Source organism: Pelodiscus sinensis, chromosome 18, assembly GCF_049634645.1.
Source record: "Pelodiscus sinensis isolate JC-2024 chromosome 18, ASM4963464v1, whole genome shotgun sequence".
Classification (NCBI taxonomy): Eukaryota; Metazoa; Chordata; order Testudines; family Trionychidae; genus Pelodiscus; species Pelodiscus sinensis.
In genome coordinates this window covers 2,963,668-2,988,972 of record NC_134728.1, presented here as the reverse complement: position 1 = coordinate 2,988,972, position 25,305 = coordinate 2,963,668, and the positions used below count along the sequence as shown (strand labels likewise).

The 25,305-nt window shown below is 51.0% G+C and overlaps 1 protein-coding gene and 1 long non-coding RNA gene across 3 annotated transcripts in view; one reads left to right on the top strand and one right to left on the bottom strand.

The window, feature by feature from the left end:
• Nucleotides 1–25,305, bottom strand: part of LOC142818822 (tyrosine-protein phosphatase non-receptor type substrate 1-like) — a 36,602-nt gene that overhangs the window by 9,382 nt on the left and 1,915 nt on the right. For both annotated transcript variants that reach the window (XM_075900913.1, XM_075900912.1), the window contains exons 3-4: nt 4,534–4,878; nt 927–1,241 (exon numbers count right to left, since the gene is read on the bottom strand). In XM_075900913.1, the coding sequence (XP_075757028.1) occupies nt 927–1,241; nt 4,534–4,878 (660 nt within the window). The remainder of the gene's footprint in view (nt 1–926; nt 1,242–4,533; nt 4,879–25,305) is intronic.
• LOC142818827 (uncharacterized) overlaps nt 22,904–25,305 on the top strand; it is a 53,823-nt gene continuing 51,421 nt past the window's right edge. The window contains exon 1 of the long non-coding RNA XR_012896466.1: nt 22,904–23,129. This is a non-coding gene — a long non-coding RNA (uncharacterized LOC142818827). The remainder of the gene's footprint in view (nt 23,130–25,305) is intronic.

The following is a 25,305-nucleotide window of genomic DNA, read 5'->3' as shown; positions in this document are numbered from 1 at the left end:
ACAGCCAGCATCGATCTGGGCATCCTGTCCTCAACGCCAGCCCCAGGGGCCCCTTTGCCCCACACCAGACAGGGCCTCCTCCAGAGCCCTGATCCCCAGAGGCCCTGCTGTCCCGCACGGGGACGGGCTCCCTGGGACTGTGATGACACTTGGCCCGTCCACAGCACCTCCCCAAACGCAGGAACTAGCCCTCCCCCTTGCTCGGCAGGTGGGTGATCAGGAGCCAGGCAGCCCTGGGACCCCTCCTGGAGGCTGGCAGGCAGATCTGAACAATGATGAATCTATTGCCCACCCTTGGTGCACAGGGACCCCTCCCCCCGTGTCCAGCTGATAGGAGCAGGGGCTGGAGTCCCCATTCCCAGCTGTTTGGGTGGGAGTCGGCATTTGCTGGGTGACATTTTTCCAAAGGCAAAGAACTGGCAATTTCTAAGAACGTAAGAGGGGCCAGGCTGGGTCAGACCAAAGGCCCATCCAGCCATGTCCTGTCCGCCCACAGTGACCAAGGCCAGGTGTCCCAGAGGGAGGGAACACAACAGGGAACCCTCATGTGATCTAAGCTGCCTTCTCACAGGTCACCTGCTTTGGCCCCTTGCAGGAATAGATAGAGGGGAAGGAGGATGTTTTAAAATGAGAATGTGAAAACCCAACCCTAGTGGGTCCCCCATCTCCCGCCCCTTCCCCTGGAAACCCCCAAAGACCTCCAGGTACATAGCAACGGAGAGCGGTGTCTTAGCAGAGTTTAAACCAAGTCACACTTGTTCCAGACCCAGGGGAGGGTTCTCAGTGTCTGAAGGCCTAAGAACAGGAGACGGGCACAGGGCAGAGCTAGATCTGAAGCTGGATTTCAAGGACTGCCCCCACCCCCACCTAGGGCAAAAAGTCCATCCCAGCTCCCCACCAGAGGTCAGCCCCGGCTGGGCTCCTACCTCGCAGGGCGTGGCTGAGGTTGTACGTCCCACGCAGGGGAGCCGCTAAGGCGCTGTGCTCTATCTGACAGGTGAGCTGGGAGCGGACGTCTCCTGCGCTCAGATTCAGCCCCACGGTGCTGGACACGTTGTAGGAGACGCTCTCGTGTTCAGGGAGAACCCGGGTCTGGGGGGCCGGCAGTGGGGCCCCATTTTTGAGCCAGGTCACAGTGATGTTTCTCGGGGAGAATCCTCCAGACGTGCAGGTGAAATTCACTGGGGTGCCCGGCTCTGCCCTGCTGGGAGGGCCGGACACAGACGGGGCCGACGGCCTGGCTGTGGGGAGAAACATCACCAGTCAGATCCCTCTGCTACTAAGAGACTGTTCCTCCTCCACCTGTACCTCCACCACATGGGACTGCTTCCACACAGGGACCGCCTGAGATTGGGGAGCCACAGCCCCGCCTCAGAGCCTGTGCCAAGGGCTGGGGTCAGGGAGGCTAGAGCCATGGGAGGGGGGAGAAAAATAAGAGCCCCCCAAATCCTGGCTAGCTCTGGACCTTGGCGTGCAGGACACAAGAGCCCAGGCCAGGTGGGGAGCTACCCAAGCAAGGCCTGGGGAGAGGCAGAGGACGGGGTGGGAGGGAAGTGATTGACAGCAAGTCAGGCCTGTAGGGTGGCACCCAGCTCTAGAAGTGACTCCTTAATGGGACCCCACCATGGAGTGGGGCAGCGCAGGCTTCCCAGGGGGGCCTGGTGGGGAAGCGCCAGGCAGGGGCTTAACTCCACACCCAATGGGCAATTTTGGGGGGCGATGGTCCCTCCAGCCTGGGCAAGAGCACTCAGCTGGGTGAGGAGAGCCAGGTCCCATCCCCTCGGCCCGAGGGGGAGAGGGGGTGAGTGGGGATCTCTGGGTGACGTGGTCCCTGGTGGATAACTAGTCACAGGGCCAGGATGAGGCTGGAGGTTGCTGGTTCGGGCAGCCAGGCGGGAGACCCAGGGCCCGGGCCCCCTGCTCCACGAGTCTCTGTTTGCCCAGCGGAGCGGCTGGATGCAGGGGCCGAGGGGAGTTGCCAACCCTCCTGGTTTTGCCAGAAAACTCCTGGAACCAGGCTCCATCTCCCAGAGGCTGCGGCAGCCAAACTGGGAGATTTTCAGGCACTGGGCTGCCAGTGGTGCAGTGGGGCTAAGGCAAGGAACCTGCCTGCCATGGCCCCACATTGTTCCTGGAAGTGGCCAGCATATCCCCGGGGCCGCTAGGTCGGGGAGCCAAGGGGTTCCACATGGTGCCCATGCCCCGACTCCACAGCTCCCATTGGCTGGGAACAGGGAACTGCAGCCAATGGGAGCTGTGCGTGCAGGGAGGGGCAGCACGTGGAGCCATTTGTGCCCATCCCCGAGGCTGCAGGGAGGAGCTGGGCATTTCCAGGAGCGGAAGGGAGCCAGGGCAGGCAGGGAGGCTGCTGTAACCCTGCTGCACCACTGACCGGGAGATGCCAGAGATAAGCACTGTCCAGCCACAGCCTGCACCCCTCAGCCCTCTCGCAACCCAGCCCCCTCCCAGAACCTGCATCCTGCACCTCAACCCCCCACCCAGCCCTGAGCCCCCGCCACACCCAATCTCTTAACATATGAATGTAAGAGCAGCCATACTGGGTCAGACCAAAGGTCCATCCAGCCCAGTATCCTGTCTGCCAACAGGGGCCAATGCCAGATGCCCCAGACGGAGTGAACAAAACAGGGAATCATCAAGTGATCCTTCCCCTGTCGCCCATTTCCAGCCTCTTACAGAGGCTAGGGACACCACTGCTGCCCATCTTGGCTAATAGCCATTGATGGACCTAACCTCCATGAATTCATCTAGTTCTTTTTTGAACCCTGTTAAAGTCCTAGCCTCCACCGCATCCTCTGGCAAGGAGTTCCACAGGTTGACTGTGCACCGCATGAAGAAAAACCTTATTCTGTTTGTTTTAAACCTGCTATCTATTCATTTCAGTTGGTGACCCCTAGTTCTTATATTATGGGAACAAGTAAATAACTTTTCCTTATTCACTTTTTCCACACCTGTCATGATTTTATAGATCTCTATCCTATCCCCCCTTAATCTCCTCTTTTCTAAACTGAAAAGTCCCAGTCTTTGCAATCTCTCCTCAGATGGGACGTGTTCCAAACCTCTCATCCTTTTTGTTGCCTTTTTCTGAACCTTTTCCAATGCCAATAGATCTTTTTTAAGATGAGGCGACCACATCTGTACGCAGTATTCAAGATGTAGGTGTTCCATGGATTTATACAGAGACAATAAGACATTTTCTGTCTTTTTCTCTGTCCCTTTTTTAATGATTCCTAACATTCTATTTGCTTTTTGACTGCCGCTGCCCATTGAGTGGATAATTTCAGAGAACTACCCCCAATGACTCCTAGATCTCTCGAATAGTTGTAGCTAAATTAGTCCTCATTGTAATGTCTAGTTAGGATTAATTTTGCCAATGTGCATTTCCTTCCCAGAACTTGCCCCCTCTTCCCCCCCCAGCCCATGTCCCACATCCTTGCCCCAAAACCCGGTGTTTCCTTCTGGAGCTAGCACCTTGCCCCCCCCACCCTGAGCCAGCACTCCAAAGCCCTGGACCCCAGCCTGGTGAGTGAGGGTGGGAGGGGGGATGGAGTGAGCAGGGGCGGGGTCTCAGGGAAGGGGCGGGGCAGAGGGAAGGACAAGGGTGTTGGGTCAGTTGATTAGACAGCTGGCGACCCTCCTGCAGGGACCCCCGTTGGCTCCAGTGGCTTGGTGGTTGAACACTCTCCTGAGAGGGGGGAGATGAACCTGGGTGCCACCTTCCCCGTTTGCAACTCACGGGGGGCTGAGGCATCTGAACGGTCGGCGAGAAGAAGAGGCCAAGTGACGTTCTACCCTGAGCACGGGCACCATGCGAGTCCAGGTGTGTCCTGGGCTTGGTGGGAGCTCTGGGGCCACAGGGGAGCCTGCGTCCGGATCTAGGAGGCCAGGCCCAGCTTAAGGCCCCCACTTGTGGGATTTAGGTGCCTCCGTACCCTTGTGAATCTAACCCCGAATGCCCCGGACCCCACTCCCCGGCCAGAGCTCAGGCTGGACTGTGAGCTCCAGGAGAGGGAACTCACGAATGGGAAAGGGGGAGTGAAATCACCCCAGGACTGCGTCTGGCTGCAGTTCAGTGGGGCAGGCAAGGGGTGAACTAGGGATGGATGCTCCAGCCGCCTAGCTCCTGTGGGCTTCCCTACACTGCTGTAGAGGGCAGGAGAAGGGCCCATGTTACCCTGGCATCATGGGAATGACTGTGTAATTAGCGGGCCAATGTCAGCCGGTCCTGCACTGGGGGGAGAGGAGGCATTAACCTGGCACCCGCTTCCTCTCCCCACATCCGCCCTGGGGCCCGCTGCAGTGTGAGGCCATTTTCAGAGGGTAGGAACAAAATGGAGATTTTGCCTGGAGCCCAGATCCCCCTCCCCCGTCCCCGGCCTGAGTCAGCCACAGTCTTGGTGGGTCCATAGGAAACCCAAATCCCCGGTGACTGTCTGGGCTGAGCCGGGTTTGTTCCCCTCCCTGGTACCGGCCCCGGGTGGAGGGGCGTGTGGCCGGCTGGGAGCTCGCACTCACCGCTCACAGACACGGCCGTGCCAGCGCCGGATCCCATCTCCTCATCGACTCGCAGCCCCTTCTTGAACTTCACACAGCGATAGGTCCCGGCGTCCTCGGGGCGGGTGTCACTGATGCGGATGGTCAAGTCGGTGTCAATGTTGTTCACCTTCGTCACCCGGGGGAATGATCCTTTATCTGATCCCGAATCTGCATAAACCAGCTGGCGGGTGGGGCCCTTGAACCACTTCACGGGTCCTGCCGGAGGGTTCCCAGTGACAGAGCAGTTCAGGGTGAGATTCTCTCCTGCTGACACCGACACGGCGCCCTGGGGCTGCAGCACCTGGAACTCCTGGGCCCCGGCCCCTGGAACAAGAGGGAGTTTTGTAACCAGCCCTTCCTCTCCCTTCAACACCCCCCGAAAGTCGGCTCCCAGTCGGCGGAACCAGGCGCTTTTATCCTCCAGCTGCTTTAAATGGCTTAGAGCGGTGGGGTTATGGGGTGGGGTGTAGTACGATGAGGGCCGTAAACATAAGTCAATGCAGCACAGGTAGGGTCACCAGGTGTCCGGTATTCAGTCCCGTATTTTCGGCTCCTGTCCGGTAAAAAAAATCCGGAGAATACCGGACACCTCTGATGTTCGGTATTTTCTGATTTTTTCCCCAGCCAAGAGGTGAAAATGCCGGGCACCTGGCAACCCAACAAACAAACACTCAGCGCCCGGCCTCCCCAACACCCCAGCCCTCCGATTTCCCTGGTTCCCCAGGGCTGCCGGCACAAAATGGCTGCCGGCCAAAAGACCTAGGAGAAGCAATGCTTTCCCCTGGGTCTTAGTGATCAACCGCTCCCCTGTTCTTATCCCTGCATGAACTCTTAAAGGGGGCATGCTGTTTTAATGCTGCTTTATTTACAAAAAATTTTTTTGCTTACTTGGAGTCCTTTTTTTTTTTCTTCCTTTTTTTGCTTAGCAACTTTGGTCTTCCCCTCATAAGTCATATGCTCCAGCCCCCTAATCATTTTGGTTGCCCTCCCCTGGACCCTCTCCAATGTGTTCACATCCTTTTTGTAGTGTGAGTCCCAGAACTGGACACAATACTCCCGATGTGGCCTCACCAGAGCCGAATAAAGGGGAAAGCCGAATAAAGGGGAACTGCATGGACGCTCTCTTGCAAGACAGCTCTGATGGCCATTCACAGAATGGCCACTAGGGCACCTGTGCATCTTTCGATGGGCTATTTTTACGCAAAACCCCTCTGCTGCCCGTCCACACACACCTTTTTGAGCAATAACTCTTGTGCAACAAGGAGTTATTCCTCGTAGAAAGAGGAATACCTATATTGCAAAAACCCTTCTGTTCTGTTGATTCACTGTAAATTTACTCTCACAAAAACGCACTTGAAGTGTGGATGCTCCGCAGGTTTTTGTGCAAAAACCCTGTAGTGTAGATGTAGCCTTAGTTACAAGTTCTGGAGCTGTAGGACAGAAACCTGGGGCCGTGAGCCCTGATGGGGCAGAAACCCCGAACTCTAGTGCCCCCTGCAGGGCTAAAGTCAGGAGCCCAGAAGTGGAGCTGGGAGGGTGGGTTGCCGGGTGTTCATAAAATACATGGAATCCTAGAACACTAGAACTGGCAGGGATCGGGAGAGAGCATTAAGTCCAGTCCCCTGCCCTCCCAGCAGGACTACGCACCAGCTAGATCATCCCTGACAGGTGTCTGTCCAAACTGCTCTTCAATATCTCCAGTGATGGAGACTCCACAACCCCCCCAGGCAATTTATTCCAGTGTTTAACCACCCTGACAGTTCGGAAGTTTTTCCTGATGTCCAACCTCAACTTCCCTTGCTGCAATTTAAGCCCATTGCTTCTTATCCTATCAGAGGCCAATGAGAACAAATTTTCCCCTTGTCCTTGTAACACCCTTTTAGATACTTGAAAGCTGCTATCTTGTCCCTCTCAGTTTTCTCTTTTCCAAACTAACCAAGTCCAATTCTTTCAGTCTTCTTCCCTCCTAGGTCATGACTTCTAGACCTTTAATCATTCTTGTTGCTCTTCTCTGGACCTTCCCCAAATCTTTCTTGAAGTGTGGTGCCCAGAACTGGACACAATACTGATTGTACACAGAGCTGGACACAATGCCCCGCAAAATCCGGGGCACCAAACTGCTCCACATTTCAGAGCGCCCTAAGCGGTTGGGTGCTATATTTGGGCTCCGGTGGCTTCAATCCCCATCCCCCAGATACCGCCCTCTCAGGCTCTGCACCAGCTCCTGCTAGGGTTGCTGGGTGTCCGGTATTGAACTGGACAGCCCAGTATCTGGACCTTCTGCCCAGTAAAAAAAATTCAGAAAATACCGGACGTGTGAAATGTTTGGTATTTTCTGTTTTTTCCTGGCTTGGGCGTCTACCGGAACACGTGCAGCTCAGGCTGGTTGGGACAGGGGGAGGATGGAGTATCCTGGGCAGGGCTTAATGTAAAAGAATGCAGCATACCGGGACCTCAGAGAACAGACTTCAAAAAATGGCTGCCTCAAAAGGGAAAACTTTTTTTTGTGTGGTCAGCTACTGTAAACTTTTTTTTGTTTTGTTTCTCAACAGATTTTTTTCCTGTTTTTTTTTTTTGCAGGGGTGGGTGGGGGTTTTCGGTATTTTTTGTTAAACCATCTGGCAACCCTAGTTCCTGCGGCCGGCCCCATTCCTCCTCCCGCCCCATGATGAGTCCAGCCCCCACTGATCCGGCAGAGGTGAACAGTCTGAGCTCAGGCTGGAGGACGCAGGGGGAGCAGAGAAGTGGCGATATTCCCCTCAAAATGCCGCTTCTCTCTGGCTGCCCGCTGCGCCTCCTGAGTCCTCCGGCCTGTGCTCGCCCCTCCCTGCTCCACTGAGGCTGCAGTCGAGGCCCTGCACTGCTTCTGCCCCCCACACCTCCTGCCCCTGCAGCATCCCTGGAGCGGTTGCTCCCCACAGGGCGGGTGCTGGGCTGCGTAGGGATTAGCAGGGATGGTCCTGAGCCCAAGCCCTCCAACTCGAGGAGGAGGCTCTCCCTGAAGTAGACGTGTGTGGAGCTCTCCAAACCCAGAAATGTGCAGGTCAAGTAGGCAAAGGAAACCAGCTTGCTGGCTCCCGGTGAGTGGGTCAGCGCAGGAGGAGCCTTAGCCTGTGGGCTTGGAGGGTGGGGAGGGATGAGCCCCTCCCCCAAAGCAGGTTGCAGGGAGTGAACCTAAATCTGGGCTGCATTGCCTGCCTCCAGCCTGCAGTCCTGACAAGAGGGAAGGAAGCACCCACAACCCGATCCTAATTGGCCTGGGGGTGGGGAAGCAGCAGGGCCTCTGTGGGCCAGATCAACCCGCTTGGGAGGCTGGATACGGTCCACGAAAGCCCTTTTGCTCACCACTGGTGTAAGGTGAAGGGAGCAATCCCTGATAGAAAAAAATCCCCATTGCCTTGTGCGTAGCCGGGGGGGGGGGGGGGGTTTAAGGCCAAGGGAGCAATCTCTGACAGAAACCCCTCACTGCCTTGTGGGTGAATCTGGAGAACGTAAGGCTTTGGGACTCAGCAAGTTAGGCTTAAATCAAAGCAAACGGGCAGATCTAAAGTAAAAGGACGCCCTCATATTAACGTCAGTAGACCAAGAAGTCTCAGCAGCACAATAACTCACTACAGCAAGTCCCCGACACCAGTGCTTGCGCCACACGCGCCCACCTGAAGCAGGAGCAGGTGAAGAACCCACTCAGGAATCCTGCTCCGTCAATCGCCGGGAATAAAGAAAACGGACCAATGCCCAGGTTGACACATACTCCGGTGTGTTGCCACCAGTCACAGAGGCCAAATGCACAGCCCAAACCCGTCACAAGAGAGACCCTAATGGGAAAGGCCTTATAAGAGAGGGACAAGAACCAAAGTACAACCAGCAGCCTGATGTTGCGCCAGTGATTAATGGTTGCACGTATGTGAAAGCATCAAAGTGGCAGCTGACATGGGCAACACCGGAAACATGCCTGATGGGCTCACAAAAGACTTGGGTCCAACTTCAAAGATGACAGCCCCATTGAAATCAACAGGGGAAACCAGCAGTGACCGCCCCAAGCAGATGCCTCACAAGGTAGAACGCTACTCTGAGCTTGACTCTTATGGAAAATATCGGCGAGGAGTCCTGTGGCACCTTATAGACTAACTGAAGTGTTGGAGCATAAGCTTTCGTGAGCAAAGACCCACTTCGTCAGATGCATGTCAGTGGGTCTTTGCCCACGAAAGCTTATGCTCCTACACTTCAGTTAGTCTATAAGGTGCCACAGGACTCCTCGCCGCTTCTGCAGATTCAGACTAACACGGCTACCCCTCTGATACTCAATATGGAAAATATCATGGCCAATGCTGCCATCAACGCCGTCGACAGCCTGCCTGCCAGGAACCAAACTGGCGATGGACCAAGTGTCAAGGAGCTTAGCTTTGCTGTCAACAACCTCTTTGGGGGGAAAGGCCTCTGGAAAGATCGAATACCCTCAGATCTCCTAAGGCCTACTTCACTGCAACATCCTTCAGGAGTAGCTTTGCCTGTGCTGGAAAGAAGGCCAAGTACCACTAGAAATGAGAGACGCCAGCATTATCGCTCTGAAAAACAAGGGTGACAGGAACGACTGCAACAACTATTGTAGCATTTCCCTTCTTACTATTAGCGGAAAAACCTTTGCCTGAGTTGTCCGGAACAGACTTCAAACCCTTGCAGACTGAATCTATCCTGGATCACAGCGTGGATTCAGAGTAGGGATGTTAAATATCGGTTAATCTAATAGTCAAGTAGCCTCATGAATTCTTATCGGTTAGTCGACTATTCTATAGTACCCGGGGGTGGGGCTGGCAGCCAGTTCACTCTGGCCCCACTCCCAAAGGACCCCCTGCCACTCCTTGCTGCTTCTGCTCTATCAGAGGCAGCAGCATGGGGTGCCAGGTGGGAGCTGGTCTGCGAGGGGAACCAGTTTAAAAGCCAGCTCCCCTGGCAGACCGGCTGCCTGTCACCCCATGTTGCCTCCGATACAGAGGCAGCAGCGTGGGGTGGCAGCAGCCCCTGTCCAGAAGTAAGCCAGGCTGCCTGCCAACCTAGCTCTTAATACACTTTAAGTGCAGAGCCGCTGCAGGGCTATGTCCCAGACCCGTGGCAAGCCACGACTGAGCCAGGTTGCCGACCAGCCTGCTAAAAGATTTACTTGAGGAGGGGGGAGGAAATGCATGTTGTCTATAGCATTAACCTATAAGCTTTTGCTTATTGGTTGATTGACTACATTGTTACATCCCTAATTCAGAGCTGAAAGGTCTATTATCAATACGATCTTCTCACTGAGACAACTCCAAGGGGAATGCAGAGAACAAGACAAAGCCCCTCTACCCAGCCGCTATCAATCTCACAAAGGGTTTTGACTTTGAGAACAGAAGTGGACTATATACACCATCGCCCCCCCAGCGGGATTCGATCCTTCCCTGACAAGGATTACGGCACAGTTCAATAGGACGGCTCTCTCTGGGAGGCCTTCCAGATTCAGAGCAGACTTACGGAAGGTTGTGTGCTTGCCCCATCTTTGTTTGGGATCGTCTCCCTGCTACTGAACCAAGCTTTGGGTTCCTCAACTAAGCAAATCTACTTGCACATGAGATTTGGTAGGAAGCTGCTCAACCTTCCACTTGAAAGACAACCCAGCACCCGCACTGGAAAAAAGTGCCACAGCGAGGTTGAGGCTGAACAAGAGGCTATGGTAAAACAACGGAGAGAACCCACGAAAATCAGAGTGCATCCAGCTAGGAGTGTGAAAGGTTAACTGGTAAACAGCGGATGCTTACAGGTTCTGGTTAACTGTTCAATGGTGGTGTCGGCACTTCCCGGGGGGAGGGGCTTTTTTGGGTCGGGGGCCACTGACCCACAGAAAAATCAATCGGGGGCTGCACACAAGGGAGAAAAAAAACTACCCCTCTGCAGCGTGGGCTCCCCAATACTGGGGGGAGCCCCAAGCCTCACGGCTGGATCCAGGCAAGCTGGGGACTGCATCTGGCCCCCCAGGCCTTACGTTCTCCACCCCCGCTCTATGGCTAACAGCATGTGGAGAAAAACCCACGGGATAACCAAGTTGTGTTTCAAAGATGCATGCAAATAAGGCCTCCAAAAAATGGACATGGATGTGAACAAATAGGAAGATACACTCCAGAGCGCAACCTTTGGAAACAAGAGCTTCACAAAAGCCTCTGGAGTTATGAGCGGAAGCCACCCAGCTTAGCAGAGAAAAGAGCTCACACAAGACAAAGCACAAAGGTTCAAAAATCACCTTTAAATGTGACAGATGTGGCGGATACTCTCTCTAGAGTGGGTCTCTTCTGCCACCTTTGGGGCTGCCCCAGGGGCACGTACCCACACTCCCTCAAGACCAAAAGATGCCTTTTACTACTGTAGCATTTACAGCGAGCTTTACAATTTCAATGCACTGTAGGAAGAGAATGTGTTGATCCCTGTGTCAGCCCCACGAGGCAGGTTGGTGTTATTTCTTCTCAATCAGCCAAGCTGGATGGGCCATTTAAAAAGACACCCGGCAAACTTAAGGGGTTGTGTTACTATGTTGGCTAACAGGCAGTGATGCTCCTGACCTCTATGAACGTCTTTTTTTTTTTAAACCCAAGTACAGGCAGTGTTTGCGATAAGTCTCACAAAAAACTTGGGACTTACAGTGAAACAATGTAAAGCAGGGAATTTTTTCCCACAGCAGACTTCCATTTGCACAAATTGTTTTGTGTGTGTGTGTGTGTGTGTGTCTTAAAAGTGGGGAATGGGAGGATCTAACATGCATCAATTCCTACAAACGTCAACTTTAATGCAGAACGGATATTTATCGGGGACACCCTGTATATTTCTGCCCTTAAAAATATCCCCTGGCAAAGAGTTCCACAGGTTGACTGTATGCCTAGTGAAGAAATCCCTCCTTCTGCTTTAATTGCTGCCTATTAATTTCAACCTTAACTCTTATTTCCTGCATTTAAATCTTTACTTGGGATTCTCTTGAATCCAAATACTGGATCTTAGAATAGCAGCTCCAGGAAGCGCCATTTGGCACTAAGTAGCCGTGATATTTATGCCGATGCTTCCCAATTAACCAGAAGTTACTACCATTCACTGCCAATAGGCTGTCTGTTCCCTAGGAGACACCCCAGTAAAGCAGCTTCCCAATTAAGCTGAGTATGCTGCCTTAGTTAATGCAAGTGGGCACTTCAGCACAGAATTATCTACTTTGTGAGACTGGGAAGGGGTGGACCAGCTCCGGACTGCGAAAGCTGGGCTTAAACAGGCTTACTTGGCTGTAGAAGCCCTGCTGAGCATGCTCAGACTGCAGCCCGAGTATAAAAGCCTGGAGGAGGCCTGGCCCAGAGAGACCGGGAACTAGAAACCAGCCAGCGAGATGTGAATACCCCAGGTGAGGACCAGGAGGAAGAAGAAGCCACTGGAACTCCTGCAGGAGACCCACCAGAGATGGGCCCAGGAATCCAGGCAGCAGGACACTGGCGCTACAGAAGGGCTGGAGGAAGGACCCTGGAGGGAATTCAGCAGAGTACGGTAGGAAGTAGCCCAGGGCGGGGGATTGAGTCCTGACAAGTTCAGCGTATTTTGGGGGGATTCCCCGCTGAGCGAGCAGTGGCCTATGCCTCTGCTACTAGGGCCCTGGGCTGGGACCCGGGTCTCCCTATGCCCCCCCCTACCTTTGCCTCACCACTCTAACCAGTGGAGTCCGTACCTGCTTTATACTGACTCCAGCTACTAGGCCGCACTGCCTCAGTGAGAGGGGTGTTGAGTGCTAACTGCTGCAGTTAAGTCCTATGATCATAACAGGAGGGCAAGGGGTTTAAGACTGAAGAGAAATTGCTGGACGTGGAGGGTTGCAGTGTAACTTTAAAAGCCGTAGGGACCCCTCCCTGGGGGCGGGGGAGAGGAGAGGAGTGAGCATACAACCCCGTGACAGAGACAAATGTGCATTTTCATCCCAAGGCTGCGTGTGTGTCCACATGCATGTGCAGAAGCAAGTATTTGCACTGGTCAGCTCTGTGGGAACTTTTTCTGAGATCTCCAAAAACATCCCGACCGTTCCGATTTACCTTCCAAAAGGAATGATGATGATGATGATAATAAAGCAGCCTTAGATGAAACGCCATTGTAACTCCGTGGCATTCAGCTACCTGGTTATTTAAAATACATTAAGTGGTGCAGTGCCCAGGCGCAGTGGGGCCTGCAAGGTCAGAGCTCACAACTACCAGAAATCATGAAAAATGCTGTAGTCAAGGAGAACGTAGAAACATAAGAGCAGCCAGACTGGGTCAGACCAAAGGTCCATCTAGTCCAGTGTCCTGTGTGCTGTCAATGGCCAATACCAGATGCTCCAGAGAGAGGGAACACAACAGGGAATCCTCACGTGATCCCTCCCCTGCCACCCATTTCCAGACAAACAGAGGCCAGGGACACCATTCCTACCCATCCTGGCTAATAGCCATTGATGGAGCTAACCTCCAGGAATCTAGCTAGCTCCTTTTTTAACCGTTAATGTCCTAGTCTTCACTTAGTGCAGTCAACCTGTGGAACTCCTTGCCAGAGAAAACGTTGTGAAGAAAAACTCCCTTTTGTTTTCCCTAGTTCTTGTGTTGTGGGAACAAGTAAATAACTTTTCCTTATTCACTTTCTCCACACCAGTCATGGTTTTATAGACCTCTATCTTATCCCCCCTTAGTCTCCTCTTTTCTAAGCTGAAAAGTCCAAGTCTTTTTAATCTCTCTTCATACGGGACCCGATCCAAACCCCTCGTCATTTTTGTTGCCCTTTTCTGAACCTTTTCCAATGCCAATATATCTTTTTTTGAGATGAGGCAACCACATCTGTATTCAAGATGTGGGTGTTCCATGGTTTTATAGAGGCAATAAGACATTCTCTGTCCTATTCTCTATTCCTTTTTTCATGATTCCAAACATTGTTTGCTTTTTTGACTGCCGCTTCACACTGAATGGATGTTTTCGGAGAACTCTCCACAGTGACTCCAAGATCTCTCTTGAGTAGTAGCTAAATTAGTCCCCATCATATTGTATGCATGGTTGGGATTATATTTTCCAATGTGCATTACTTTGTTTATCAACATTAAATTTCATTTACCATTTTGTTGCCCAGTCACTTAGTTTGGTGAGATCTTTTTGAAGCTCTTCAGTCTGCTTTGGTCTTAACTATCTGGAGCAATTTGGTTGACTACGCGTCTTAAAGCAGAAGACACGTAGAAGTAGCAGCAATATAGGTAGAGATGTTTTGGTACCCTACACAGACACTTTGATGTATTAGTTTGGGCAACACTTGTCACGCTTGCTGTGCCAATAGTTTTTGAAACTGAATTGAACAAGACTTCTATACATGCCGTTGGTTAAGGTTACATTTTTAAATGCTGCATGGAGGGAAATGTAATTTAGTTGCACAGCTTCTGTGGATGTTAATGACACTCACAGTTAGAGTAAATCACTGCCTACCACATTATTACTGGGAGTCAACAGATGACACTATAACAAATGGTGTTAAGTTCTGTTTAACCAAATCTGAAAGCAGTTATCGCTTGAGGAAATGCTTAGTGTTAGCTGTGATGAGCTTTTAAACAACATTTCACAGTAAGGTCTGTTCTTGCTGCCTGAATCCAGCAATTGTCTGTCGTGCAGGAACTGCCCACCAGAAAATATCCCCAGAAAATTATATCCCCACCAGAAAATGAAAGACTTGGACTCAGTATTGCCCTGTGAAGAGTTCTCTTTGCATTGCTCCAGCACAGTAAAGGGATTCACAATTGCTGTAGAGGCCAGATGATTTCTTCAGCACAGGGAACTTGCAGCTAGGCTAAAACCAGTATAATGCTAAGCACTTTCCCACCGTGATGTCTGATGATGGCCAATATCAAAATGCTTCAGAGGATGGTGCAAGACACCCTGTGCTAGACAATTATGCAATGATTTACCAGAGGGGAAGTTTACCACTAGACCCTGTTACTTAATGGCTGGTTGAGGTCCTGCCACAACAGGCTTTTTATCGTGAATAATTGGTCTCCTCTACCGTAACCCATTGTTTATGCATCTACAGTCTCAAGCCTTTGACATCTGAGAAATTCTTGGCATCAATATTTCTTGTGACAGTGAGTTCCAGAGGTTATTTGTGTGAAAACAACCATTTTTGGTTGGTTGCTTTGGGTTTGGATGTGTCTAAGAACATCTGCACATTGATATTTCCCCAAAACAGAACGGGGCTGGTGCAGCGTCAGCACTTTGATATTGAGACACAACTGTGTCCAAAACCCACAACGTTTGAAAGGTGGAAACCTCCCATGTCAGCAGATGCTCGTTGGGAATGAAGAATGTGCAAGCTCAGTATGGCAGGCATTTCATGCAGCGGTGAGTGGTGCCAGTCTGGTATTTCTGGGCTCATACAACGTTCAATGTTACTTTGTCGCTGCGTTTCTCAGATACCCTTGCACAGCAGTGTCCCTCTCTGCAGTGTCCCTTTGGGGTGGGAGAGAAATTCTCTAAAGGACAGAAAATTGCTTAGTGGAGAGACTGGGGCACGTATGAGCGGTAAGGAGAGAACATTAATCTCGGCTGTAAATGCCTGTGAAGCAAGACATCACACAATCAGCTGCTCGACTCAGACCCACCTCCCTTAGTAGCACGGATATCACTGCTCCAAAGCAGCCAGCCATTCAGAGCCACGTGAAAATGGATGTTCACAGAAAGCAAATGTGAGCAAGCCGCACGTGTGCTCATGGGCAGAGAGCCAGTTTTAAGCTGGGCGTTTTAGGGATGTTAAATCGGTTAATTGAATAGTCCAGTAACCTCATGAATTCTTATCGGTTAGTCGACTATTGTATAGTCCCTGGGGGCAGAGCCAGCAGCCAGTGCGCTCCAGCTCCATTTCCGAGGACCTCCTGGCCACTCCGCGCTGCTGCCTCTGTATCAGAGGCAGCAGAACAGGGTGCCACGCAGGAGCTGGTCTGTGAGGTGAGCCAGTTTAAAAACCAGCTCCCCTCATGGACCAGCTGACTGTTGCCACATGCTGCTGCCTCTGATACAGAGGCAGCAGTGCAGGGTGGCAGCAGCCCCTGTTGGGGAGGGGTGTGTGGCACTCCCAGACCCATTGCAAGCCAGAGCGGAGCTGTGTTGCCTGCCCACCTAGCTCCTAATGCACTTTCAATACAGAGCCACAGTGGGGGTAGGTCTTGGACATGGCATGAGCCGGAACTGAGCCGGGCTGCCTGCCTACCCGGCTCCTAACACACTTTAATTCAGAGCCGCAGCAAGTATGGGTCCCAGAGCTGTCACAAGCCAGGACTGAACTGGGCTGCTGGCCAGACTGCTAAAAAATTTACTGGCGGGGGACTGGGGGAAATGCATGTAGCATTAACTTATAAACTTTTTCTTATCAGTGAATTGGTTAATCAACTATCCTATTACATCCCTAGTGCATTTGCACAGTCTCTGCAGAAAGAATGCTATAGAATCACAAAACACTAAAACTGGAAGGGACCTCGAGAGTCATCAAGTCCAGCCCCCTGCCCTCACTGCAGGACCAAGCACCGTCTAGAATATCATCCCTGATAGATGCCTATCTAATCTGCTCTGAAATATCTCCCGAGATGGAGATCCCACAACCTCCCTAGGCAACTTCTTCCCGCGTTTATCCACCCTGCCAGGTAGGGAAGTTTTTCCTAATGTCCAACCTAACCCTCCCTTGCTGCAATTGAAGCCCATTGCTGCTTGCTGTATCCTCAGAGATCCAGGAGAACAATTTTCCCCCCTCCTCCTTGTAAGACCCAATTTGGAACAAGTGTTCCTCAAGCCCCAGAACCCAGCTCGGAGGCTGTGAAGAGCTGACACAGATGAGCTGTGCATCTTGGCACTTGATCTCTGAGCGTAGGAGATCAGATAGGGCATTCCTGTAACACCGCCCGCTAAGCAGCCCAGATAAGCATCTCACCACACTGGTCCGTCCTAGCGAAGTCTGCACACAGGCAGTTACTGGTGTGCATACACAGGGAAAGTTACATTTCTGCTCTGCGCCAGTATCTCCGACAGCCTCATTTCCCTGAAGCAAGGCTTGTGCCACCCTGAAAGTAAGAGATCCTCATCCCAAAGCTTTCTGCAGTATCGACTCTCACCCCCACCCCCCGGCTGCCTCCTGCGAGGCAATTCCCCCCACCAGCTTCTCCAAGCCGCCTACAGTCTCCCAGGAAATAGAATCCATGGTGAGCGGCTTGTGACCCTCTGAGCAAACGCAACAGCTTGAAGTTTGACGGTAGAATCCCTACAGCAAACCAATCAATTCAACGAGGAAAAAGCAGCAAGAATCCTACAGCCACCGCGCGCGAGGACATCACAACCGTGTCTGCGAGCACAGGGAGGCCAAGCGCCGCATGTCAACTCTCTGCCATGAAACGGTCACTCAGCTCTGCTGCATATGCAGGTATTGTCAGCGCCTGTTCCATTTCTGTAAATCACGGCACCAACCAATCGCCTTGAAACACAGGGGGCATCTCTCCCACCTCACTAGTGGCTGTTTTTCATGCAGGTCTTTGTCTTACCTCTCTCAAATAATCCCTTTCTCTAGGCATCTCTGTAATGGGTGACACCGGCTGAGTTTCTCGCTGACAGTCACTACATAAGAACGGCCAGACTGGGTCAGACCAAAGGTCCATCTAGCCCAGTGTCCTGCCCTCTTACAGTGGCCTATGCCAGGGGCCCTAGAGGTAGTAAACAGAACAGGGAATCAAGTGATTCCTCCCTGTGATCCATTTCCAACCTCTGACAAACTGTGGCTAGGGACACCATTCCTACCTGTCCTGGCTAATAGCCATTGATGGACCTAACCTCTATGCATTTCAGTTTTTTTTTAAACTTTGTTGCAATCCTGATCTTCACAATATCCTCTGGCAAGGAGTTCCACAAGTTGACTGCACTGCGTGAGGAAAAACTCCCTTTTGTTTGTTTTAAACCTGTTATCTATTCATTTCATTTAGTAATCCTTAGTTCTTAGGTTATGGGAACAAGTAACTAACTTTTCCTTATACACTTTTTCTATACCAGTCATGATTTTATAGACCTCTATCATACCCCCTGTTAGTATCCTCTTTTCTAAGCTGAAAAGTCTCAGTCTTTTTAATCTCTCTTCCTCTGAGACCTGTTCCATACCTCTCCATCAGTTCTGGTGCCCTCTTTCTGAACTAGAGCGATGTGTAACTTGTTGGAGAGTGTAGAAGAGGATATAAATTTCTAGAGAGCATTGGCTTTTAGCTCTGGAGGTCTCTGGTTCACTCCCCTCTTTGTGGTGCAAGAAGTGGCCATAACATACGCTCTCGAGGCATGGAGCTAGGGCGCCCTTGGTGGATGGCTCCCTGCCATGGAGCTGTGTGACGTAGTGGGGGTGCTGTCTACTTTTGTAATCCTATGTTCACTCTGGTGTTGCATTCACCGTTTGTCTTATGGGGTTCTATGTGATCCTACTGTCTTATGCTGCTCTGTAGTTACACTGTGCGGGGGAGTGTGCATGCCTCAGTTTACCCAGGCCCGCAGCACTGGCTGCATGAGGAGGGGGAGGCTGGGTTTGACACACTGGGGAAGTATGTGCAGTCTCTCACCTCCTGAGGCCCAGGCGACAGCACATGGCACCTTGGGCCTGGAAGGAGGATGATGGAGGAGGCGGGGCTGCTTGGGGCGAGTGAGGAGTGGCTGTGGGGGTGAGGCAGGCCCGGCTGGTAGGATGAGGAGAGCAGACAGAGCAGGAAAGGGGGCCTGTGAGTCCCGCCCCTCCCCACCCCCCCCCCCCCGCGAGGAATAAGGCTATCTGCTCTCGGTGTTTGAGCTAACATCGCTCTCATGCTGCGCTGTGTCCCTGAGAAGCAGTAAAACCTACTCTGACTGGCTGAGAGTCACATCTGGCTGAGCATGGGGGTGCAAGGTCGGGGGCTCCCCGACACGCCATCACAAACTGGCACCAGAATCATGCCAGGCTTGTCACTCTGACTACTCATCGGCTGGACTGGAGGCTCATTTCTCAAATGGAAACCTAGAGGCTGGGACGGAGAACTGGGGGGACGGTTAGCACTGCTGGCGAAGAGTCAGGCGTAGATATATGCACTGTTCCCAGAAGCCATGGCAACAAGTCTACAGTTAGTACAATAGAAGTAGTATTAAATTTGGGCCTTAGCACGGCGCACACGAATTGCTTTGAAAACGGACCTCATAGGCTAGCACAGCTGTTCTCTGCCACGATCGTTTGGCAGTAACAAGGAATGCAGCTTCCACTATAAAAACAAGAGTTTCCATCATACTGTCAACTTCTAGGACTAGAGCCTCTTCTTGAAAGAGTTCTAGAACATAGGTGTCCACCTCCCCAGCCCAACGTTCACTCGCACCCCAGCTCAGCAATTCTCCCGCAGGTCTGACTCTCAGCCCTGGTCCGCACTAGGACTTTATTCGAAAGAGCTCCCCTTAGGTCGAATTCTTAAGTGGACTGTCCGCACTACCAAGCCCGTTATTTTGAACTAATGGGCTAATTCATTCGAAAAGAGGAGTACAGATTTCATCAGGAGTCACGCTAATTCCGAACGATTTATTTCAAAATAATGGGAGCGTGGACGCTCCGGTACCACCATTTCAAAATAAGAGTCATTCGAACGAATTACTTCCCAGTGCTTCCTGGGACTCTAAGTCTGAGGCAGTGCCTCCACGTTAACCGAGCCTGCCTTGGACTCATTTCGATGCTTCCCCATAGCGAGGATACGCTATTTCAAATTCGTTAAATCAGGAGTTAGTTAAGTGGAATTTAATAATTTTGAAATAGTTTCCTAGTGTAGACATGTGGCAGTTTGCCTTGGAGATCTTCCCATTTTATCTAGGTTCCCATACTGACAGGCAGCACGGTACAACCTGACCGGGGGACGGGGCCCTGAGGAGAACCCGCCGGAGTGGAACTAAATGCTCGCCACAGCCTGTCATTTGTATCAGCATTTCTCCAACGAAAGTTTGCAGAGAAGAGATTTCCCTTCTGCATCATGCTTGCCACAGCAATATTTGATTCAATCGCATTTGCCAAAGAGGGGGAAGTTTCCAACGTTGCATCAACTGTCTGAAACAGCTTCCTGCTGCTCTCATCAGCCAGCAAAACAAAATTCTACTACATCCAGAGGAAAGATCCTAGATAAAGTTTCCCAGTAGGAATGAACCTGTCGATAGCAGGAGCCCAAGGCAGAGGGAATGTGTAGGCTAGTCGAATGTACAGCGTGTAATGGATTTGAGAGCGCTCTTCTTCCTCCTCCCTCTCACCATCTGTCGATCTCTCGGAAAGGCATGCACTGTACCCAGAGAAGAGGAAGATGGGGGAAGTGCCTGCGCTCGAATCCTGGGGGGGTCTGTGGAGCCCTGAGAACAGACATCTATTGGTCTGGATGTGATTCAGCCAAGTTGCATGTTGCTCATCTCTTTCCCTTGCACAGGCAGACTTCCAGAGGTACATAACCTGATCTCCGGTACACCAACGTAAATCTAGAGTAACTCCATAGATGCTAATGGAACTACTTTGGATTTACACCAGCAAAACTAGGCCTACACCAACAGCAAAACGATAGCCTGGATCAATACTCTGAGATCGGTCCGTGGGTGAGCCATTTAGCAGGTCTAGTTAAGACCCACCAAATCGATTGCAGATCACTCTCCTGTCAACCCTGTTACTCTACCCTGGATGAGAAGAGTAACAGAAGCAGATGGGAGGGTTTCTTCTGTCAACGCCCAGTGGACCGTAGACCCAGTGGTAACTTGACTTAAAAGTATGTTGACTCCAGCTACGTTATTCACATTGCTGGAGTTGCATGGCTTAAGTCAACATACTGTTGTGGTGTAGTTGTAGCCTAGGGAAAGGAACTTGGGCCTTGAACTGTAATTGTTAGGTCACAGTGTGTTGAAACCCACTATACATAATCTTCAGTTGGGATGGCATTTCCCTACCCCGCCCCCCCATCTTCAGGCTACTTGGCATGGATAGGAAGTGGCAGAGCTCTCGAAACTTCCCTTCGTGCTCTGGGAGCTCAAGCCATCTGTGTTTTGAAGTTGGGATCTTCAGGCAGTTAGTCCAACCCCCGTCCAGCCCTATTCTGGCCACACATGTGCATCCGAGTGGCCGTCAGTGTCTAACCGGAGAGAGAATGCGGGGAACGAGTCTGTTCATTGTTGTGGAGTCCGACGGGCGACTCACGTTCTGTCGCGGGACGGCCCATTCTGTTGTCGCAGCTGGCGAGGTCACCGCATGTGATGTGGCTGTTTGCTTCAGCTGGAGCTGGCACTTTGCAAAGAACCATCAGTGTAACTGTGAAACAAACTGCTTCACACCATCCCTGCTGTTGGCTGCCAGGCATTCATCTGGCGGCTTCGGTTTCCTAGTTGTCTCTGTCAACGCAACACAGCCGTGCCCTCTTCGGGAACGTATTTCAAATGTTGCCTTTGCATCTGGCCTTCACCCCACACACAATCTCCCAAATCTGCCAGTTCTCCATCACCTACCATGACCCGGCTGCTCTACAGGTCCAACCCAAGCTACTGCAGATATGAAGATGCACTGCAATGGCTCAGACGCGTTTGCAGGATATGCCTAGCATGCAGGCGTCTGATGTGATCTGCCATGTTAGCATTTCCTAGCTTCAACTAGGCGTATTTACATCACACATCTTACAAGTGCCCAGCTGTCACTGTGCAAAATGGGCCTCTCTCTGTGTGTCTATTGACATAGCCGGCTAATTAATTCCTGGCACAAGTCTAAAGGTGTCAGCGGAGTATTCAGGGGATGTATTTGGTCCAGTATTAGGTCTGGAAGTTTTTGGAGCTGTCTCTGAACTATCAGTGTGAGTCTTTTTCCGCCCTCAGCACTATGAGAAAAGAGGAAGCTGAGCTGAAAACCTCTATGCATACCAGAATAGTGATAGAAATGTAGCCGTGTTAGTCTGGGGTAGCTGAAGCAAAATGCAGGACATTGTAGCACTTTAAAGACTAACAAGATGGTTTATTAGATGATGAGCTTTCGTGGGCCAGACCCACTTCCTCAGATCTTCTAGGGACCTAGTAGTGTAGTTGATTAACCGATAAGCAAAAGCGTATAGGTTAATACTATAGACTACATGCATTTATTCTACCCGCCCCTGGTCGGCAACCTGGCTCAGTCCTGGCTTGTCCGGGACCTACCCTCACTGCGGCTCTGCATTTAAAGTGTATTAGGAGGTAGGTTAGCAGGCAGCCCAACTCAGTTCTGGCTTGTGCCGGGTCTAGAACAGATGACCACCCCCCCCTCGCTCATCCCTCGACAGGGGCTGCTGCCACCCCGTGCTGCTGCCTCTGTATCAGAGGCAGAAGCACGGGGCGACAGGCAGCCGGTCTACGACGGGGGCTGGTTTGTAAACTGGCTCCCCTTGCAGACCAGCTTCTGCCTGGCACCCCATACTGCTGCCTCTGACACAGCGGCAGCAGCAAGGAGTGGCAGGGGGTTCCTCGGAAGTGGGGCTGGAGCGCACTGGCTGCCAGCCCCTCCCTCGGGTACTACAAAGTAGTCGACTAACCAATAAGAATTCATGAGGTTACTCAACTATTCAATGAACTGATATTTAACATCACTTCAACTTACCAGAAAGAAAATGCAAAGTTTAGGCTGGAACGCCATTCCCCGCCACCCCTTGGTGACTGGACATTTTCTCTTCCTCTCGTTATTTTTCTCACTATTAAAACCCACTTCTCCATAATCTCTTCCCCTCTGCATTGTCTCCCCAAAGCAGAACCCAGGCACCGCTACAGGTGAGCTTCTTGAACCCAGCAGGATTTAAAAATCAGGCCAAAATTCACCCCTCCCCGTTCACGAAGGCTCCTACGGCACAGCGCGGAGGCACTGAGTGGGAAGCTGTTTGGAAAGTTTCATCTACTAGTCTGTGCTACACAGCTACTGAGTCAGACACCGATCCTGTGACACGCAGACGGCACAGAGACCGAGATCATGAGCTCCTTCTGCCGCATCACACCCATGCGTGCACACAGCCAAGATCCACAGCTGAAAGGCAAGATGCCTCTCCCAAATGAACACGCAGTCAGCCACAAACCACTTCCCAGGTACACCACTGATGCTTTCCTTAGAAAACCTGTTTTCTTAGGAAACCTTTAATGCCTTTAAAAAAATTAGTATTTAGGGCGAGTCCAGGATCAGGCCTGCCCTTCCCAACAGCTGTAATCTACTTTGCTAATCTTGAAATTTTACATCCTGGTAAAGTGGTTTTTTTTTTTGTTTTTTTTTAAATAAAGCACTACATTGCATCACATTACTCAATATTCTTGTAAGTGTGGAAGAAACCTCAGTTTACTGGCCCAGAACATATACAGGAAAGAATATGTAATGGGGGAAGTGGCAAAGGTTTGAGTGAATGATACTCCTAGCCCAGCAAGGAGACAGCAGTGTGTCCGACACCACGACCTCAGCAACATATCGCCTCATCATGATTTTTGCTTGGCTTAGAAGACCAGTACGTTTTTTGATACCTGAGGTTTAAAACTTCCTGTTTTGTGAGTCATGATTTTTTTCTTTCTCCTGATTTTCAAGTAACGGATGCTAAGTGGGTTGGGATGGGTTAAGCTTTAATTGCTGGAGAGCTGCAGCGACTGTCTAAATTCTGGGCCATAAAAATAGCTTTTCTTCAAAAGCAATTTAAAGCAACACTGGAAGCAGCACTGTGAGTGTTGCTAAGAGAAAGGACCTCACGCTAGTAAAGAAATGCACAGCTGGCTGGAATATTTGCAGTCTGTGTCACTGTCACTAGAAAGAGATAATTTCAACTAGAGAAAGAGCCCAAAAATAATTCCCTGCTACAATGCTTAAAATTTCCCTCTGCAATGAGGCTACACAGCTAAGAAAATTAGCAGGTGCTTGCTATAAATGAGCCTGGCATTTGCAAGTCAGAAAAAGGAAAAGAAAGCTAGAGATATATTTACACAGGGCTATATGGGGCCCCAGACAGGATTGCAGGGTTGCAGGAAGGGTGTATTTCACAGGAGTGGTATGAGCAGAAAGCATGTGTAGTTCATGAGGGCAATGTTCTTCACTTCAATAATTCTTACTTGTGATTCTCCCCCACTCCCTTCTCCACAGCACTGGCAGAACCACAGAAATGTGGATTTGAATCTCTTATGCTTAGATAAATGGGATCCAGAGAAAGCAGCCCGGTTCGGGAAAATTGTTGTTGGGGAGGTGAAGGGCAGTAGTGGCCTTGATTTGGCAAATTTCTAGTTTGAGGGCAGCTTTACTAGCAAGCAGCTGGTGTCACTTTTTGGCAGGAAAGAAATATTCTGGGTTGTGTCTTTTCCCCCCACCCACTCAGAAACCTCGTGGCAGCTCTCCCGGGAACCTGTCTACCTTTGACTGAGCAGTGGCCACAGACTAGTGCATTCAAGTGTATGAAAATGGACAGACACCGTTGAAAGAACCCCTCCCTGAAAAGTTTGCACAGAATCCTCTCGCTGACAGACTAGAGAGAGGTTCTCTCACTGTCTCCTTTGAGTCATGATCAATGACATTGCCTGGCTCATGGACTGGCATTAGAGGTGGCTGGACATTAGTGTGGGCTCGCTACTCCAGCATACAAAGGCTTCCTAAGAAAGCCAGGCCTTGATTTCGGTCACACAAGTGGCCTTCCGTGGTGGATTAACTAACTGCTCAGAGCTGTCAGAGAGGGAGCCGGGTTAAGGAGTGAGTTGCAATTCAAGCTTCTGCCATGATAAAATTGTGAGTTTTGAAGGTGTCGGCAGACTCCTTGTTGTTTTTAATGCTGAGAGATACAGATAAAATTACAGCATTTCAGCTGCAAGCGAAGCACCATCGAAATGCAACAGTAACTACACGGTTCTATTCTTGGTGGAGGAGGGAAGTTTTTACTGACACTGATGGAGGGAAGGGAGTGAAAAGAGGGAAGTGCAAAAGGCAGGAGAAATAAACAAATTGAGTAAAGAAATGCACCATGATAGCGCCGTCCACGGAGCTCAAAAGTCTTTTGTGAGCATTAAACAAATCATCTGACAGAGTCAGTATTGTGAGCCAGGCACAGTACAAGTGCCTAGATTAGGCTTTGTCTACACTAGCAGAGCCCTACACGGATACAAAACTTGTGCTCACATCTGCAAAAATGGTCCAGGGATATCTGCAACCCCCTCTGCGGGTGTGGAGTGGCTATAAAGTGGCTATCTGCAAATTTGCACCATTCTAGAGAAAAAAAATTGTATCCGCAACCATATCCATAAAAACGCGCCACGGATGTCTGCAGCCACAGGTGCGGATGCCCACGAATACAAATTGCAGGGCTCTATACACTTTTGCTGGCAATTTTTTAATCTGTCAGGGTGTGAAAAAAAACCCCACACCCCAACTGCCATAAGTTTTGCTGCCAAAAGTGCCGGTGTGGACAGTGCTATGTTGGTGGGAAAGCTCATTCTGCCAACATAGCTACAACCGCACCTTGAGGGTCGTTTAATTGGAGTGGCTGAAGAGCTCTCTCCTATCAACATACAATGGCTACATAGGAAGCTGTACAGCAGCACAGCTGCGCCGCAAGAGGGTACCTAGCCTAGACCGGGTCAAACTCAGCTTCAAGTCAGTGAGTGCAATTCCCCTTATGATACAAACTTCATGGTGGATTACTAGAGCCAGAAAACGGATGCAAAGTGGTGAAAGTTGCGCTGACTGGGCATT